This window comes from Culex pipiens, chromosome 1, assembly GCF_016801865.2.
Source record: "Culex pipiens pallens isolate TS chromosome 1, TS_CPP_V2, whole genome shotgun sequence".
In the NCBI taxonomy this organism is placed as follows: Eukaryota; Metazoa; Arthropoda; class Insecta; order Diptera; family Culicidae; genus Culex; species Culex pipiens.
Genome location: NC_068937.1, coordinates 18,938,354 through 18,958,549, shown reverse-complemented (window position 1 = coordinate 18,958,549; position 20,196 = coordinate 18,938,354). Strand labels below are relative to the sequence as shown.

At 39.4% G+C, this 20,196-nt stretch overlaps 2 protein-coding genes across 3 annotated transcripts; one reads left to right on the top strand and one right to left on the bottom strand.

Annotated features, from left to right (window-relative positions):
• Positions 1–584: 584 nt before the first annotated feature.
• Positions 585–2,336, bottom strand: LOC120415609 (uncharacterized). Its single transcript, XM_039577204.2, has 3 exons — positions 2,173–2,336; positions 1,103–1,542; positions 585–1,039 (listed from the first exon to the last, which is right to left on the bottom strand). Exons 1-3 carry the CDS (start codon positions 2,221–2,223, stop codon positions 724–726), a joined length of 807 nt encoding a protein of 268 aa, XP_039433138.1. The 5' UTR covers positions 2,224–2,336; the 3' UTR covers positions 585–723.
• Positions 2,337–2,529: 193 nt separating this feature from the next.
• On the top strand, positions 2,530–18,236 carry LOC120415608 (WD repeat-containing protein 44). 2 transcript variants are annotated; one of them, XM_039577202.2, is made up of 9 exons: positions 2,531–2,756; positions 7,604–7,808; positions 8,355–8,447; positions 10,956–11,109; positions 11,166–11,459; positions 11,571–13,607; positions 13,666–13,880; positions 13,937–14,068; positions 17,490–18,236. In XM_039577202.2, the coding sequence occupies exons 1-9, from the start codon at positions 2,665–2,667 to the stop codon at positions 17,649–17,651; spliced, it is 3,384 nt and encodes a 1,127-aa protein (XP_039433136.1). In that variant the 5' UTR covers positions 2,531–2,664; the 3' UTR covers positions 17,652–18,236. The 2 variants fall into 2 exon arrangements, with proteins under 2 accessions (XP_039433137.1, XP_039433136.1); XM_039577203.2 differs by lacking the exon at positions 8,355–8,447 and having other exon boundaries at positions 2,530–2,756.
• The last annotated feature ends 1,960 nt before the right edge of the window (positions 18,237–20,196 follow it).

Below are 20,196 nucleotides of genomic sequence, written 5' to 3'. Positions count from 1 at the left end.
TGATGGAAAATTAATAAAATAAACCGTTTTAATTTAAATTGAAAACCACTTTCAGATGAATTTGTAAAATTTCAAGAAAAAGAACAAAACTAAAAATTTTATTTACTTTTCTGATTTCCAATTGAACTTTTTTCGTTTCATATGCTTGACAAGTCTCGGGCAAAGAGTTCGCAGGGGTGGGCCAAAAACTGCTCGAATAACAAGAGAGCGGTGGTGAAGGTGGATATGAAAAACTTTCTGGTGTTAGGAATTTTTACTCCTGAACAACAAAAAAATATTTCAATATTTTAAAGAAAAAGTGTTGTAAAATGCGTTATACGGTAGTATACTATATATAAGTATCTCACTCCCCTTTAAAAGAACAAAAGTTCATTAGGGTAGTGTAAGCCGAATGTAAAGATTTGATTGAATTCAATAAAGTAATAATAATAATAATAATAAAAAAAGTATACTCTATAGAGTTGTTTTTTCAATCATTATAGTTTAAACAAATCTAAACTCTGACATTAAAAAAGTTTTGCGAGAAATAGTTTATATCTTAATAATATAGAAATAGATTGACAGCTTGAAGTTTGTTGAAAAAATAATATTTTTCCTCAGGTTGAAGGTTGGGACGACATACACTTTGAAAAATATGGTCAACGCCCTTATTTCGAGTGGAAGAAAAACCTTTTTTTAATCATTCTATATTCGTCACTTATTGGCAAGCTTACAGATAACACTCTAAAGTATATCGTCCAACATTTCCACTTTCATAATCATGGTTTCTAGATTCTCCCTGGTATTCGCCTCACAACTATCGTTATCAGATCCAGCATTTTTGGTGTGCGATTGATTCATCTTGACCTTATGCACACACTTCATGTGCTGCAAAAAGTTCGTGATTTTCCAACTGCCACTGCGCTCTTTATGGATGGTGTACTTCGAATGGCAGATCGGGCACTGAATCGTCCCCTTCGGCCCCGTTGGTGATGGTTCGAAAAATATGCCCACCTTGTGCAGCTTTTGGAGCTCCTCGTCTTCGTTGAAGTTGTCACATCTGCAAAATTATCAAATACTTTAATCATATTTTTTTTAATTCAAAATGTATCCTTTGAATGACCTGTTCATAAAATACTCCAAGATTCGCGCCTTCAGCAGCTCCCTGTCCGCAATAGATCCCTGAACAACACGCATCATCTTCGCCGGTGGCTCCTCCGGCGATCCTGGCCGGTCCACCTTGTAATTGACCACACACGCAAATCCGTTATCCCGCACGGTTTGTCCGATCAACAGCAGCAGCTTTCGCTCGCCGGTCAGGAATCGAAAAGTGGATGGATTTGCGCCGAAATGGGGTCCCCAGTACTTGGCCAGCGAGGGATCATCGCTCGGAAGGTTGGTTATTTCCGGTACCGCCCGCACATCGGCCTCGATGTTGGGAATGTCCGCTTCGGTGAGATTTGCCAGAGCCGGATTGATGTAACCGGACAGCTCCAGGGCGTGCTTGATGTGGGCCGGAATTTTGTACGAGATGACGTGCTCCAGGTTCTCCCAGAATGAGTCCTGCATGTTTTTAAATGGTTAACAAGTAAAAATATGTTTTATTAAAAAAATACAGATTTATTCAATCAAAGAATTTAAGTATCTAATAATTTGACAAAAGGCTTAATTAAAGCGTGACAAAAAGATTTATCAAACTGCTCTAGAAGTAGAATTAAGAAAGTAAGACAGGGTATCTTACTCACAATTTTCTTTACCAATTATAACAAAATAATCTTTTTTCTGTGGGTTAGCTGTCAAATAAAAGGTAGCAAAGCCAGTCAATTTATATGAAAATATGACACTGAGTGAGAATTGAAAAATAGTTTTTGACAAAATTTGTAAAAATTTGCCCGAAAACTGGTTAAATTTTCATTTTACTGAAAATGTCCTCGAAATACTTCTTTCGAACGAAGTAACTTTTTTTACAGCTCGAAGATCCACTTTACCTTCTCTAATCAATGTACCTTGGTTGGCATCTATGTAAACATATTCGAAAGGAAGCTAACATTTTTACCAAAACATCTAATACAGAATTGAGGATTTTGAGATACTTTATAATTTCATGATGCGGAAATACCTAAGGTCCATTGTTGTCCAACAACTGTCACACAAACAATCCAAATATTGTTGAAACACACAAAAAAAACTCACCATATTTTTGTTGCAGCTGCAGCTGTTCAAGTGACAATCAAAACAAAGCATCTCAGAGGCAGATTCGAGCAGTTTAATCGCGATTCGCTAGGGATGGTTGCGATAGTCGCACGATTTTGGACTTTTTTGAGTCGAAATGTTAGACGATGAAAGAAGGTTTATTTTATACGAAATTTCAGCCAAATTAGAGAACTTTTTGTGCAAATAATGAAACAAATCGTGCATTTTTTGATAAAATCAAAATGTGATGTTCCTCAAACAATCTCAAATTCGAGCAGTTTCTGCCCACCCCTGCCGCGAGCACTGCCCGCTGTCAACGTCGCGCAACTGTCAGCAGTGACTCAAATTTTCTCGCTCGTCGTCGTCAGTCCGCGGAACGATTTTTTTACGGAGGATTATTCGCGACTTTGTGGCCGATCCCCGCGGGTCCACCCCCGTACGATGTGATTAGGTTTTAAGGCGAACTAGGCAACACCCCCGGGAAACGGAAATATGGCCAGCGCCAGCGAAAGTTCGGACGAGTTTTTCGACGCGGAAGAAATCGATGACAATATCGCACCCAGCCTCGGCGGCAGTGGCAGCAAGTGAGTAATGAAAAACTTGAAAATCTCAAATCAAGAGCAAAGCAAAAAATCGCCAGCTGCGAAATCAATTTACAAGTCAGCAATCGAAAGTCAGTCAGTCAGCGCAGAGTGGGATTTTCACCTTTTCGAAACAACGATGACGTTGGGAATAGGTGATTTGTGCGTCCGACTATGTCACCACCCTCTGGACGCGGGATGACGAATCTGTGACGAGGTGTGGCCTTGCACCTAGCAAGCCGCCCAGCGTCGCGAGAAATTACATAAATCGATGTGAATCAACAAACCCTTCTTTTGGCCAGGGCTCTTTCAACATTCCGAGCTGTCGAAGAAAGAAGAGTTTTGTGGCTGCTGCTGCTTTGCATTCCAGCACGGAACTCTCTTGTGCGCGGACCAAAACAAAGAATTTCACTTTGTTTTGAAAAAAAAAAGTTATGTTTAGAGGATTTCTCTGCAATACAAAAGTATTAGAAACATTCACTTCACCTGCTTAACCTGATCAAAAGTGTAATGTGACGGGCTATCGTCACAAATATTTAATTAAATTTTAAATTACACTGCAAAATGCAATTGAAATACGTTTTGCTTGCAAAAAAACGAAATCATTAAGGCTTCTTCCATAAAGTACGTCACGCTAAAATCAGCCAGAATTTACCCCCCCCCCTCCCCCTCTTTGTCACGCTTTTTTTTATATTTATAACACGCAATGTCACACTTGCTCAGACCCCCCCTCCCCCCATAGAGCGCGACATACTTTATGGATGACACCTAACATGGGTAATATTAAAATGGATGTTTAAAATTTCTCTCAGAACATTATTTTTACTTTTTTTGTTCATTACTTTAACAGATATTGAACATTTTATTAATACATACCAATTAGCTTAAAATACCATAACATTTTGAAAAATTGTCCAGATAAAACGCGTTTTCAAAAATGCAGACAAAAATTGAAATTGCTTTTCTCAATATAAAAGAAAAAAGTGTGGGCCAAAAAACGATACATCTCTCGTATCATTAAATTAAATTTTACTGAAAATTCAGCAAATTTTTGAACTGAAATTCAGCAAAATACTTTGTGATGTTTCAGTAGTGCAGATTTCAATCAATATTAACGAACCTCAAAAAAGTTTTAAAAAAATGCATCGTAGATTTAAAACATCTCGAGTTAATTTGAAAAAAAAAATCGGGGTTCTAAAACGTAAAACAAATATGTTTTAGTCAACTTTTCCGTAATAAGCGCCTTTATCGTGCTCAAAAGAAAAGGGGTCAAGAAGTTATCTGGCCGCTAGATTTAGATTTTAAACTTCTAGTTTTCTCCCGAGAGCAAAATGTTTTTTTTAAGTTTTTACATCAAATTACAATGCTTTTTAATTTTACCTGAGTGTCAAAATATTTTGAAAATGCATTTGGTATATGTATTTAGTTTAACATTTTCATTTGTTATTATCAAGGTTGTTAATCGATAGCATCATCGTCGATAATATTATCGTCTAACGATAACGATATATCGTTATGGTTATTCCGATAATTCTATCGGCGATAATCTTATCGCCGATAACGGATGATAACTCATTTTCAAAATCTTTCTTAAATTGGCTTAGTCTATCAACATCATGTTAAATTTTCAATGCATTTGCTTAGAATGTATTTTTTTGATAATTTAGTAAGTTTCAAAGCATGAATACAAAACAAATCACAAAATACCGTATTTTTTTAAAGGTACTCCAATTTTCATAATTTGCAATATCAACCGAAGTGAAATTTTACCTGCATTTTCACTGTTTTAGAGTTTTTTGAATGAATTATTCAAATGTTCACAAAATATCCAGGGTGACCACTCAAATTCCATTTTCAAATTCCCGACTTTTTCCAGACTTTTCCAGAATGCTCAAATAATAGGCATTTCTTATCTAAAGAATGATTTCAAACAAAAAACTTTCTATAAGAAAAGTCAATATTAACCACCGAAAAAAAATCTCAATGATTTTTAAAAAAATCCAAATATAGGCATTTTTTGAAAATACAGAAACTAAACAACAAAATTCAAAAATATAATTTCGTTATTATGATTCAGAGTAGAAACACAAACAATTAGTCTTTGAAAAAATAATAGAAGGTTCAACAATACTTATAACTTCCATGGTATTTTTTAAATTGGCAAACGTATAGTTTTTGATATTTTTTTTTAACTTCATCATCATTTTAAATCAAAGAATGATTAAAACATAATTGCTGTTATTATTCATTCAAAGGATTTAGAAAAATGTCAAGGAATTCATAAAAGAAAATGTTTTTGCCAAGTCCCTTTTTAATTATGTAATTTTTGACATTGAATGTTTTAATCAATGTTAATTTTTCTAGTGGTCAGTATTTAACTGTTTTTTTTTCAATGAAAATTCAGTTTGATATGATTTTATGTTTTCCCACTTATTTTAAGCGACTGTTTGAAGAGACAATTTTTTTAAATAATTATGCAAGAACTCAAAATTTCTTGGATTATTTTTTTTGCAATTTCAATATTTTCTTTATGTTTTCAAAACGTAAAAATCGTTTTCGATTTTGGATTTTATTCGATATTTAAATTTTCCGCAAACTGGAAATCAAGCTTTATCTATGGTAGGTAATTTACTCACAAAAAAAAGATCAAGGGCAACATTTGGAAAAAAAAACATTTTAAATTACTTAATGAATTTAGTTAAACAATTACAAATATTTACCCAAAAATTATATTAGTTTTTCATCAAATTTACCTCTTGTTTTGTGAACAAAAATTAAGAGCGATCATTTGATTCATAAAAATATATTATGAAAATCTGTGTCAAAGACTTCAATATTCATAAAGATTTAAAAGGTCTTAAACAGCTTTTCCATACTGAAATATATTGAAATAGTGAAAATAACCTTAAATTTAAAGTATGTTACTAAAGCAGAAATGAGTGAATTCAATTTGAAAATTGTACAAAATATTACAAAATTTATTCAAGAGTTAAAAAAGCTCAGAATTTCCGACTTTTTGGCATAAAATCATAAATTCCTGACTTTTTCCCGATATTTGGCGGATTTTGACGAATTCCCGACTTTTTCCCGATTTTCCCGATTTCCCGACTTGAGTGGCCACTCTGATATATCGTATTTTCTTGAAAATACTCAGATTTTTATAATGCGCAATCTGGGTATCAAATGATTCGATGTTGTGCATGCATTTTCAACTGTTTTAGAGTTTTTTTTTATGAAATACTAAAATTTTCACAAAATACTGAAAATACTCAAATTTTTATAATTCGCAATATGGGAATCAAACTATTCGAAATTTCGCATGCATTTTTACTGTTTTAGAGTTTTTTTTTGAATAAAATACTTAAATTTCCAAAATATACCGAAAATTATGAAAATTGTGGAACTTAAAAACGGTATTTTGCGAAAATTTTAGTAATTCATTCAAAAATCTCTAAAACAATGAAAATGCATAAAAAATTTCGAATCGTTTGATACCAATATTGCGAATTATAGAAGTTGGAGTATTTTTGAGAAAATACGGTATTTTGTGAAAATTTTAGTGAAAACTGTGAAAATGCATGCAAAATTGCCCAATTTTGCGAATTAAAAAAATTGAGTATTTTCGAGAAAATACGGTATTTTGGGATTTTTTTAGTTTTTATACAGTAGTTGTTCGGTAACTGAGCTGCTTTTTAACTGGGCGCTCGATAACTGGGCCGCAGACAAACGTCAAAAAACCAAAACAAACCGTAATGATCGATGGGTTAATGGATGCAAAAATCATGTTCAGAAAATAAAAACAAGTTTGTCAAGACTTTTATTAATTTCAAGTCACAATTATAGGAATATCAAAAGTAAGCATTGTAACAAAATTGAGTAACTTTTATTTTTATATTACACCAGAAAAATATTATGCATCGATGGTCCCCTCGTAATTTTTCATTCAACCCAGTTAGCGAGCAGCATTCGGTCACGTTCTCAGCTCAGTTACCGAACAAGTACTGTAATGGACATTTGACTTACAATTTCATTCATATGGGGGTTTTTCGGAGTTGCAAAAAATCTTCTTTTTGCAACTTGTTGCATAAACTACTATTCGAATTTAAATGGGAAAAATTGGACTAAAATTAGGTCACAAAACTTAAATTTGATTTAAAAAGTAGGAAAATAAAATAAAAATACGAAAAAAAATCATGATTCGATTATTTGAAGCTCTGTACAGACATTCAAAAAAATAAAAATGCAGAAAATAGAAAAGCCACTGGAAAACCACAATATACGCAAATGATCATATTACATAGTACAGAAATAAGAATCAAATTGTAAAATAATAACTTGACTCTATTAAAAATCAATATAAGTGAAACAAGAAACTAAGTTTTGTTCAACATAAAATTCATTTAAAATGATTTCGTGGCTTAAATTAAAAATAATTGAAAGAAAACACAAAAGCGATGATATGCATTCAAATCAGAGAAACAGAAAAAAACCTAAAACAATAGCCAACTTTCAACCGTTTAAAAAGGCCAGTAGAAAGTTATCAACCAAACCCAATCATGGAAGCAACGAACTATCAAAAAAATTTCAACATCGTCACCCAAAAAAAAAACCTAAAACAACAGCCGCGCGATGACAAGTTCGCGTGCCAGCTATCGCACACTTGAAATCGTTTTCTTGTACAATATATACTGCAGGCAGCCAGCACGTCATACCTTTTGTATTGTTTTGTTGATAACGCCAAAGGTCGTTGAAAATTCAGCTAAATTGCTCTAAACTCGCACTCGCGGCGCGCTGCCTTGAAGATAACGATTTTCTATTTCGTCTAATTTCATTTTTTGTTGTTGTTGCAGGAAACGTTCCCCAAAAACGCACACCGATCAGCCGCAGCAGCCATCGGAACCGGAGTTTCGCTTTCCGGACGCTCCTCCGGCACCGCCAGCGGTGCCGTCCAGCCAGGGTCTACCGCGGCCAACGACGGTACCGGTGCAACAGCTCCAGCCCCAGCAAGTCCTGCACCATGGCCGGGACGAGAACAAGTTTGTTGAACCGCAAACGGTAAGGCTGGTTGTGTTGATAAGGGATTCGTGTGTCGATGTTGTCGTATTTGAAAATAATTATTTTCCTGGCTTCTGTCCCTCTCTTTACTATGATTTGTTGTTTTATGCTTTCATGTTTTTTTTTTGTTTTGTTATTTTTGCCAAGCAGCAGCAGCAACTGGTTTGTTGTTTTGTTTTAATAAATAGAGCATGGTTTGAACAGTAAAATTCTAGAGAGATATTAGAGATTCCTTTGTCGATATCGAGAAATGCTCAGTTGAACGAGTTACTTCTTACTTGTTTTCAAGTTTGTTTTGATAAGTTTGTTTAATATCATTCTTAAGAGTTACTTTGTCAACAATAGATAGATAGACAGATAGAATAGATTCTTCAACTGATAGTCTCTTTATTCAGTGTAGAGGAACAGTATCTACCTATCTACAATTTCTAAGAGGTAGATGCTTTTCCCCTATCACCCCCTAGTCTGTAGTTTCGATTTTCCGTTCACCTTTTTTCCATTTTTGTTTTTACCCAACAACAAAAAATCACCTTCTTTTACTTGTAGTATCGAGGTAGACAGCGATTTCGTGACCTGCGTCAGTGCATGCAAAATGACGAAGACGAGAATCCTGGCAATACACTAACACCTGACTCACAGGTACCGTATGATGATGATGATGATGATAACCGTTCTCGATGCAAACACCAGCGCAACCTCTACTGGCTACTTTCCTTTTGTCCGTCACTCTGGGGGTTTTTAGGTGGTGGAAACGGTGCCCTCTCAAACTATCTTCTTCTTTTTTCCTCTATTTAGTGATATCTTTTCTTCTGACTATCCCTTATAACCCTATCGGTATTACTTTGTTTGTGATCTACTCCCATTTGGCATAAAGATTGATGATGCGAGCTCTTTTCAGACGAAAGCAGAAAGACTTGGATTAGTGGCACCAAAACGATCATCCTGGAGTTTATCGATCTATGAGCGGGATTGACTCATGAAGAGCAGATAAAGCTGTCCACCGCGGATCAACATCAAGCTGGATCTGTAGAGCATAGCAATCCTTGATCAATGTGGAAACGGTAGTTACGTGAAAAACGAAATAAAGTGTCATTCCAATTCTGAACATAGAAATGAATCGACGTCCTTGCCTCCAAGAGGTTACGGAATGGAAGCAGGCCTAGATATCAAACCTCATCAAAATACAAAAAGCCAAACCGATCGAAGGCAAACCGAAACCAATATTCGATCGCGATAAACGAAACATCCCTCGCGGATCACAATCCAGCTGGATCTGTAGAGCATAGCAATCCTTGATCAATGAAGAAACGGAAGTTACTCGAAAAACGAAATAAAGTGTCATTCCAATTCTGTACAACGAACTGAAGCGACGTCCTTGCCTACAAGAGGTTACGGGACGGAAGCAGCCTAGATATCAAACCTCATCAACATGCAAAAAGCCAAACCGATCGAAGGCAAACCGAAACCAATATTCGATCGCGATAAACGAAACATCCCTCGCGGATCACAATCCAGCTGGATTTGTAGAACATAGCAATCCTTGATCAATGAAGAAACGGAAGTTACTCGAAAAACGAAATAAAGTGTCATTCCAATTCTGTACAACGAACTGAAGCGACGTCCTTGCCTCCAAGAAGTTACGGAATGGAAGCAGTTTAGATATCAAACCTTATTAACATGCAAAAAGCCAAACCGATCGAAGGCAAACCTCAACCAATATTCGATCGCGTTAAACGAAACATCCCCCGCGGATCACAATCTTGCTGGATCTGTAGAGCATAGCAATCCTTGATCAAGGAAGAAACGGAAGTTACTCGAAAAACGAAATAAAGTGTCATTCCTATTCTTTAAAACGAACTGAAGCGACGTCCTTGCCTCCAAGAAGTTACGGAATGGAAGCAGTTTAGATATCAAACCTTATTAACATGCAAAAAGCCAAACCGATCGAAGGCAAACCTCAACCAACATTCGATCGAGTTAAACGGACTCTGGAACATCCACCTCGGATCAACATCAAGCTGAATCTGTAGAGCAAAGCAATCCTTGATCAATTTGGAAACGGTAGTTACGTGAAAAACGAAATAAAGTGTCATTCCAATTCTGTACAACGAACTGAAACGACGTCCTTGCCTCCAAGAGGTTACGGGATGGAAACAGCCTAGATACCAAACCTCATCAACATGCAAAAACCAAACCGATCGAGTTATACGGACTCCAGAACATCCACCGCGGATCACAATCTAGCTGGATCTGTAGAGCATAGCAATCATTGATCAATTTAGAAACGGTAGTTACGTGAAAAACGAAATAAAGTGTCATTCCAATTCTGTACATAGAACTGAACGCACGTCCTTGCCTCAAAGAGATCACGGGACGGAATTGTTGTCAACAATGGTCCAGACACAACCAATATTCGATCGAGTTAAACGGACTCTACAGAATAGCCGTCAAAGATTGGTAAGCTGGCCAGCTCTTTAAATAAGAAAGAATGAAGGTTGGTTGGTTACCTCACCAGATGATTCTGGATTCAAATCATACAAAAAGAAAAAGATAGGAACTAAACTCGCTTCAAATCGATCAAAACCGTAAAGTTACGTTCGGAAAGAAAGCTTGCTAAAATCATTCCTCATGCCAAATGGGATAGCTCTCATGTAGCTGTACAAACTGCCACGTGTCTAGCGCAAAAAATGGAGCATCGCCTAAATTACCTGTCTGCACTAATGACGCTCCGTTCCGGCACATGGCACACAGCAAAGCGAAAAAAAAGAGAGAGTGACATTGCAGTGCAGGTGTCACCTCCGGCAGAGACAAAACCTGCCCCAATGCTGGAAGAAGAAAAAAATGAGTCCAAAGCCCACCAAAGCATGACCGCGTTTGTTTTGTTCTGTATACCTACCACCACACTCTTTCTACACCGCTGTATTTACGCTCACGTGCAGTACGGCTGTTGTACATTTGAAAGCGCGCGCTGCACACTGCTTTAATTTATGCGTGTTTCCTGCCGACCCCCGCGACTTTCCTACTTTTAGTTCGCCGTGTATTTCACGGTTGACGATTTTCCCCACTTCTTTCTTCCGTCCGAATGCGGTTTTGCCATTATACTAATCCACTTTTCGGTTTGGTGGTTGTTCTTTCAACCCCTTGCAGAACAGTTCTGTCGAAGGCGTGTACACGTCGTCCACGTCGCGAACGACGCACCCCTTCCGAGTGATCGAGGGCGATGCGCTCAGCATCCAGAGCATGACTTCGCTGGGGCGAGTTGGCCGGATCCTGGCGGGGAGCGTGAGCGTTGATGCCGGAGGTAAGCTCGCGGGATTCGAACTTGCAGCGAGAGGTCTAATGTCTGGTTACTTGTAGCGTTGAGCGTTGGCAAAGACTCGCTGTACCTCGCGGGATCGACCTCTTCGGCGCCGCAGTCGCTCGTGGCGGTACCCGCTTCGTCCTCGCGGGAAACCCAGCTCAGCGGGAACTCCTCGGTGGCGTCCAGCAGTGGTAACGTGCCGCAGGCAGGTTTGGAAAGTGTGGCGGCAGCAACCACATCGACGAGGTATGATTCCGGTGGGGAAGCTGGAAACGGGCCGTCGTCGATGACGACGTCTACGGGAGGTAACGATGGCGAGTACCGGAGAAACATGAACGTTCCGTTGCAAGGTAGGTTCGCGGTACATCAAGGATTCAATCAACATTAGTTAGAGAACATGAAATCGCACGAGTCATTTATCTTATCATTTGAAACATCGCACGTCTTGAACCCCCTTCCAGAACCGGACGTGATCGCCAGCACCAAGCTAGCGCACTCGAAAACGACCGACAGCCTCACCTGTTCGGGCCCGATCGCGCCGCCCCGGCGGAAAAAGAAAACCCGCAAGCTGTCGAGCAGCTCGTCCGAGCAGTTCAACATGAACGAAGGGTTGCGGCTTCCGCCGGCGGACAGTTCCTCGACGGAGTTGACCGTCAAGCTACCGATCGCCGCTATCGAGCGCAGCTCGGAGTCCGCTCCGACGGAACCGACGAGCGCGCTGGAGTCCATTACACGAGAGCTTGCGAGTTCAATCAACGGTTCCGTAGCGTCAGGTAAGGTTCCGGAACCAGTGGCGCCTCCGCCGGTCGTTGCGACCAGCTCGGAACAACCGACCCGCAAGCCGGTGACCGGCTCGATGGGTCGCATCTCGAACTCGCTCGGAAATTCGTCCAACTCGGTCAACTCGAAGCCGAGCCCGTCGAACAGTGTGAAGAGCAACTCGGCGCCGGCGCGGGTCAGCTCGATCGACCCCCACGGGCACGGGTTGAACATCTACAAGGCGATCAAGGGCCAGTACGTGGTGAAGCCGACGGATGGTGCATTTAACAAGGCCGAGGGTCCTTCGCGGGAAGAGATTGAACGCGTCGAGCGGATACGGCAGGAGATTATGGGCAATACGGCGTCGACGAGAGCTAGCCTGTCCGGGACGGGGACGAACAGCTTGGGCAGCGGCACGAGGTACAGCTCCTCGTTGGCCAAGCACATGCACCTGAAGGAGCGACGGAAATCGGCGGGCGATGAAGACATGTTCAAGCAGTTGAACATCTACGTCAAGACGAGGACGGATTCTGGGAAGCAGCTGACCGATATGGAGATCCTGGAGCAGATTCCGGTGAAGAACTTGGACACGGGAGAGAACTTCCCGCTTTCAGCGGTAGAGGAGAAGTTACCGCAGTGCATCAACCCGCTGTCACTGCACATCATGCGACTCACCAGTCACATCCCGGAGTCGGACGAGGAGTCGGTGGGACCTCCCCCCGGTTCGGAAGCTCCTCCAGGATACGACGAAGAGCTGGAGATCGAGGAAGAGGGTGGTCGACTGAAGAAGAAAACCGCCAAAATCAAGCGCTTCTTCCGATCTACGGCGAAAAAGACCGTCGACAAGGCGAAATCGATCGCGTCGGAAGTTTCGCACGCGAGGCACAAAGAGGACGTCGCGGACATCGAGGACGTCGTCAACCCGGAGCAGAACATCAAAATCAAAGCGTCCAGCACGAACAAGGGCCCGTACGAGTTTGCCAAGCTGCAGCACGTGCAAGACCTGTCCGGCGAGCACACCGGTGCCGTCTGGTGCATGAAGTTCAGCTCGTGCGGTCGCCTCTTGGCCACCGCCGGTCAGGATCGCGTCCTTCGAATCTGGGTCCTAAAAGACGCGTACCACTTCTTCCAGGACATGCGCACAAAGTACAACGCAGCCGACCAGAAGAGCTCCCCAACACCCTCCCAAGAATCGCTAGTCTCGCACCACTCCGCGGAAGAGGCCATTGCGCTGGCCATAGCCGCCGAGAAATCCCCCGGACCGTTCATGCCGCGCTCGTTCTGCACCTACTCCGGCCACACCTCGGACCTGCTGGACGTGTCCTGGTCCAAGAACTACTTCATCCTGTCCAGCTCGATGGACAAAACCGTCCGCCTGTGGCACATTTCGCGCAAAGAGTGTCTCTGCTGCTTCCAACATATCGATTTCGTGACGGCGATCGCGTTCCACCCGCGCGACGACCGGTACTTCCTCAGCGGCAGCTTGGACGGCAAGCTGCGCCTCTGGAACATCCCCGACAAGAAGGTCGCTTTGTGGAACGAAGTGGACGGCCAGACCAAGCTGATCACGGCGGCAAACTTCTGCCAGAATGGCAAGTTTGCCGTGGTCGGCTCGTACGACGGGCGCTGCCTGTTCTACAACACCGACCAGCTGAAGTACCACACGCAGATTCACGTGCGATCGACGCGTGGCAAAAACGCGATCGGTCGCAAGATCAGCGGGATCGAACCGATGCCGGGTAAGCTACCCAACTATTCGCCAAACAACCCATTCTAAGCTATCCTTCCCCAACACAGGTGAGGACAAGATCCTGGTCACGTCCAACGACAGCCGCATCCGCCTGTACGACCTGCGCGATCTGAACCTGAGCTGCAAGTACAAGGGCTACCTGAACGTGTCCTCGCAGATCAAGGCGTCCTTCTCGCACGACGGCAAGTACATCATCTCGGGCTCCGAGAACCAGATGATCTACATTTGGAAGACGCACCACGACTACGCCAAGCTGAGCTCGGTAAGATTGGTCGATTCACTTCCGGTGATCATAATGAAAATAATCTTTTTCAACAGGTTCGTCGCGATCGCAGCGACTTTTGGGAGGGCATCAAGGCGCACAACGCGACCGTGACGTGCGCGATCTTTGCGCCCCACCCGGAGGCGATCATCAAGCCCGAGCCGGACGACGAAATTGCGGCCGATAATGTGAGTATTGTGGGTTTGTGCGAGGTGGGAGGGGCTGGGTCAATCGGCAGAATGCCGAATGGCAGAAATTTCAAACGGCAAAAAATTTAAAGGCCAAATGTTAAATGGCAGAAAAGGTTAGAAGGCAGAATTTTAAATGGCATAAAAGCCGAAAAAGTAGCAAGATTAAAAGGCAGAAAATTAAATGGCAGAAGTGGGTCAAACGAATGGCAGAAAATTAAACGGCAGAAAGATGATCAGCAGAAAAATAACATGCCAAAATTGTAAATGGCTGAAAATCAAATTTGCAGAAAGTTGATCTGCAGATAAAACAAACTGCCAGAATAATAAAATGAAAAAATAATCACGATATGTAAAATGCATCTACAAACAACACAAAGAAGCCATTTTTTTTATTGATACACTCTGATTTGAATGTTTTTTTTTTTAAACAAACATAGCCGCTAAATGGCCGATCTGGAATTATGCTTTCTAGACAGCCCGGGAGCATGTTGACAGCTCCCATACAAACTGAGCGTACCTCTTTTTGTGGGCCCAGTGGGCCTAAGATGGCGGCCTTTGATATTATCTAGACAAATTTTTGAAAATGGCGAATAGTTTTAATAAAAAATATGTTTGCCTTGTTTCGGTTTAAAACGACAAAATAAGCAGTTTGGAATCATTTTTGTAAAAAACTTGTTTAGAGATACGCCTCGTCCAAATATTAGTCTAGAACAGTTGAAAGGAGCGTGCCGCGAAAGCCGTCACGAAAAAAAAGTTTCCCATGCAAATTTTGAGTTGCGTAATTAATGGGCGGATCCGACGAGGCCCACTGGCCATCTGTCGGTGAATACGCGCAACTCACGAAAACTGTCAGCTTAGGGTCCGGCTGTTTCTAGAGACTTAATATTATTATTCAGTCTGCAAAGACGGTGTAATGTTCTTTCTAATGCGAACAAAATCTGCTGGTTAATTATTCTGCGCATGACGTAATTCTGCCATGCAGTTATTCTTCTTGGTAATTATTCTGTCAATTAGTTATTCTACCATTTAATTATTCTGCCAGTTATTTTTTCAGATGACAAACTGACATTTGATTTTCTGCTGATTAACTTTCAGCCATTTGGTTTTTCCTGCGATTTAATTTGTCTGCCTTTTTATTTTTCTGTCTTTCTGATTGTTTGGATATTTTATAAAGACGTTTTATTTTCTGCCTATTAAATTTCTGCTGATTGACCTTTTCTGCCATTTATCTACTTCCTGCCATTTAATTGTCTGGCATAATTTTTGTTGTGCTGATAAATTTTCTGCCATTTACTTTTTCTGCGATTCAATATGTTTGTCTTAAGATTATTTGGCTATTTTACATATTCTGCCGTTTTATTTTCTGCCTATTAAATTTCTGTTGACTGATCTTTTCTACCAATAATCTACTTTCTGCTATTAAATTTGTTGTTATTAATTTTTTTTGCTGATTAAGTGTTTGCCATTTATTTTATTCCGCAATTTAATTTGTTTCCCTTTTTATTTTTCTGCTTTAACATTTTTGGTTATTTTACATATTCTGCCGTTTAATTTTCTGCCTATTGAAAATTTCTTCTGATTGATCTTTTCTGCCATTTATGTACTTCCTGCCATTCAATTTTCTACTACTTATTTGTTTTGCTGATAAATTTCGCCATTAATTTTTTTCTGCAATTTAATTTGTCTGCCATTTTATTTTTTTGACTTAAGATTTTTAGGCTATTTTTCATTTTCTACCGTTAAATTTCCTGCCTATTAAATTTCTGCTGACTGACCTTTTCTGCCATTTATCTACTTCCTGCTATTTACTTTTTCTGTTGATTAAGTTTCTGTCATTTATTTTTTTGGCTTTCTCATATTCTGCCGTTAAATTTTCTATCTATTACATTTATGCTGACTAACCTTTTCTGCCATTTATCTACTTCCTGCCATTTAATTTTTTGCTATATATTTTTTCTGCTGATAAACTTCTGCCATTTATTTTTTAACTGCAATTCAATGTGTCCGCCCTTTTTTTATTTTTTTTGCTCCAAGATTATTTGGCTATTTTACATATTCTGCGGTTTAATTTTTTCCCTAATAAATTTCTGCTGACTGACCTTTTCTGCCATTTATCTACTTCCTGCTATTGCATTTTCTGCTGATTAGGTTTCTGCCATTTATTCTTCTCTGCAATGTGATTTGAGTAAAAAAAATTAAATTTTCTGTCTGTTACTTTTTTTCCTATTTAATTTCTACTGACTGACCTTTCCTGTCATTTATCGACTTTCTGCCATTTAATTTTCTGCTATTTATTTTGTGCCATTTATTTTTTTTTCTGAAATTTAATTTGTCTGCCTTTCTATATTTTTGCTTCAAGATTTTTTTGGCAATGCTACATATTCTGCCGTTCAATTTTCTGCCTATTTAATTTCTGCTGACTGAACTATTCTGCCATTTAATTTTATGCAGTATATTTTTTCTGCTGATTAACTTTCTGAAATGTTTTTTTTTTCTGAATTTTAATTTGTCTGCCTTTTTATTTATCTGCCTTAATTTTTTTGGCTTTTTTACAAATTCTTTGTTTTATTTTCTGCCTATTAAATTTCTGCTGATCGACTTTGCTGTCATATAACTTCTTCCTGCCATTTAATTTTCTGCTATTTATTTTTTTATGTAGCAAATTAAATGCCTTTAAATTTTTTGCCTTCAGATTTTTTGGCTATTTTCTGCCGTTTTTTTCCTACCTATTAAATTTCTGCAGATTTTCCTCATCAGCCATTTGAAATTCTGCCAATTGCCCTCTTTTGTTTTTTTTTTACCTTTTCCACCATGTGTTTATCTGCTATTTGCATTCTGCAGATGGCATTCTGCCAAACAAATGTCTGCCAATTACCTAACCCCGAGGTAGTAGAATGACTTGGATGCGCGCTTAGCTAGTTATGCGATATTGTTTGTTTGTTATTTCTTGTAAATTCCGCGGGTCCAAATGCATTTTCTCAATATTGCATCACTGCCATATTGGGCGCCATCTTGGATTACAAATTCCTATATCGCTTTAGCGCAATTTTGGGGTTATGTGAGAGCTCAATGACCCAAAATAAAATAGTAAAAAAAAGCAATTCGATTATCTGAAGTGAAATTTGAAAGACGTCTTCGACTAATCGAGTTAGTACTGATTTTGTGATACGCCATTGCATATGAATGCTTTGAAACATCACAAACATGAAAGCGGCCAGGCCTACTACGTAAAGTTAATCGCGAAGATAGCTCGTTGAAACATGTTCTGAATCTACAGCGGAGTAAGAAACGACATAAACTCTTGAAAAAATATGGAACTAATAACAAAGAAAGTTTTGCAAGGCCTAGGATAAGCGTGTAATGCGACCAAAACACAATTCAGATTTAAAAATGACTTTTTTTCTTTTTTTTCCCGCAGATCTCCATCACTCATCCGGCGGATCCGCTCGTCGAGCAGCGCAAGAAGGGCTGCGGCGGCTACGTGCTGGTAAGTGCCGACTTTAACGGTTGTATCAAAGTGTTTATCAACAAGACCAAACCAAAGCACAGCAGCTTGCCATACACCGCGATACTCGACTAGGACGGAAAGACTTTTAAGGTGGGGTGTGTGGTGCTGGTCGCGACCACGGTTCCTGGGGTAGCTAATCAAGATTTTTCGAGAGTAGACGCGCAATGATATTATAACTGATGTGTTGTGCATAGTTGCTAGTACGCGAAACAATTATTGGCGGCGCTGCAATGTTTTTTCGAATCGGTTTGCACGGAGAGGCACACTCAACACCAACTATTGTTAGAAGAAGACGCTTGTGTGGAGGGAGGAAAGAGACAGCATTTGTTGGGATACGCATGCATCACAGAGAATCAAAAGAAAATCGGGAAGTGCAGTTATATTGACAGAACGAGAGAGAGAACACGATTTGATAGAGCTCATTTTTAAAAGCAACGGTTTCGTTTACAGTTTTGATGTGTTAGTTCAGTGTTGTGTTCCCTCTTCCACCACCACTACCAGCGCAAAAGGAATTACCAATTTCCCTCTCTCACACCCACACACTAATTCAACCTCTGGACAACTCCAATTTAACGTGTTTGTAAAGTTTAATATCGTTTTTGTGCGTCCTGCAGAGCAAAAGCATTTGACGTTAGTTCAAACACACTAAAGCAAAACTACTAATCTCGCTTCCGCCAGCCGTAGGCATCGTCGTTGTGTCGTTGTTTGCGGACAATCCCCTCGTTGAAACGTTCGGTTCTTTCCACTAACTATTTGTCGTCGTCGTCGTAGCACAGTGTATTTTTTAGGGACAGAGAATGTGGGGTTTAACATTTTTGTCGAACGTTGCGGTTTTACACTCACACACACAAAAAAGTAAGCGCGATGCGCGATCAAAAAAAACACACACACACACAATAGATGTGAGGAAAATCAGAAAACGTATTGGTTTAATGTTACATAATGTGTAGATTACTTTACTAATGGCAAAGTTTACCTTATTTATAATTGTGTATATATTAAAGCTACATATTTAAAAGCGGGTGGCGTTGTGAATGTGTGGAAAAATTGAGAAATTCCGTTTTCTAACTGGGAAAAAAGGGGCTGGGATCCGCCCTGAGCAAGTGATGTGAACAAATCTCACACATTATGTCAATGTCAATTTGTTTATAGGACCTAAAAAAAAAAGGCTAGAAATTTTCCATGGATTGCTGTCCAATACTTTTAAATTGTCAGGCTTGATTATAACTTTTTTGAAATATTTTTATTGAGCAGAAATTTCACAGTGTTGTTGCTTTTTTTGATCCCGCCCGTGTGGATCAATCGGACCGCGCACCGGACTCACAATCCAGAGGTCGCCGGTTCGAATCCCGCGGCGGGCGCTCTAAAATTCTTTGTGTAAATATGGGTATTCGGCGCCGTCGCTCCGTGCCATACTTTCATACACTTAGGAGCCCAGGGCGGCGAAGTCCTTGTAGATAAAAGGAAGACACTAGTGGTTGGTACTAGCAATGGTGGCCGACAGCTATAAAGTCAACTTCGTTCGTTGTTGCTTTTTAACATTAAAAATCGGGCCAAATTTTTTTTTTATAGTATGTATTTAAAAAAAAATACATCTTTTTTCGTGTAACTTTTGCTAAGCTGGGTGACAAGCTTCACATATTTCACATAAATTGAGGCCAAACTACATTGGAAAAGAGGTAATACTAAACCAGAAACTTTTCAATCTACAAAGATATATTTAAGCAGGTATTAGACTACGACAGGCAAACAGACAAATACGGAATTTTCCGTGCTTGACAGTTTGCCAATCTCGCAAACTTGTTTGCGGCAAATTCGCAAACAACTCAAAATGTAACCAGCCTGTCGTTTTTGCACACATATGTAGGAAAACTGCCAAACTGTTAAAAAGTGCGAGTTTGTTAGTATATTTGTTTGTTTGTTATAGGCTATTACGTGAGTATTATTAATGTGCAAAATGAACTATTGTAAATTTAAAAGAGGCCTAAACACAAATACAAAAAAATAATAATTTTTGAATTTAAATTTTGTTCTGCATCTTGCTATCCAATTAGTTTTATTTCCACATCTTTAATATTTTACAAAAACTAGAATTTAAAAATATCAAGGATTCGTAACCAGATTTCGCACAATTTTTACGGTTTCTCAACAAAAAATATTTTAAGTTCAAATAACGTGCTTACAACTTGTCGAAGATACCAAATCGTTTGCAACATTGAATGAAGACTTGTATGGAAACAAATGATATACAAAATGGCTTCTTTTAACAAAGGAATAGCCTGGACAGATCAAAATTTCATTCCAATCAAAAATATAAATTAAAATTTTCATAAAATTCTTGAGTTGTGAAATTATACAACTTTTTAATAATTAAGTTTTGTTAAACAGAAAACACATACATGACGAAATCCAGTCTGCAACCCGCTAAGAATCTCCAAGCGAATGCGAATGCGAATGCGAATTAAGTTTTGTTAAACAGAATTGCTCTATAATCGACCTTTACCTTTAATTGAGTCGTTCTTTAATTCCTACAGAATTCTTAGAACATTTGTTTTTTTTAAATCGCTAAAGAATGTGGTGATGTTTTGAATAAGTAGATATTTAGAAATAATGTTAT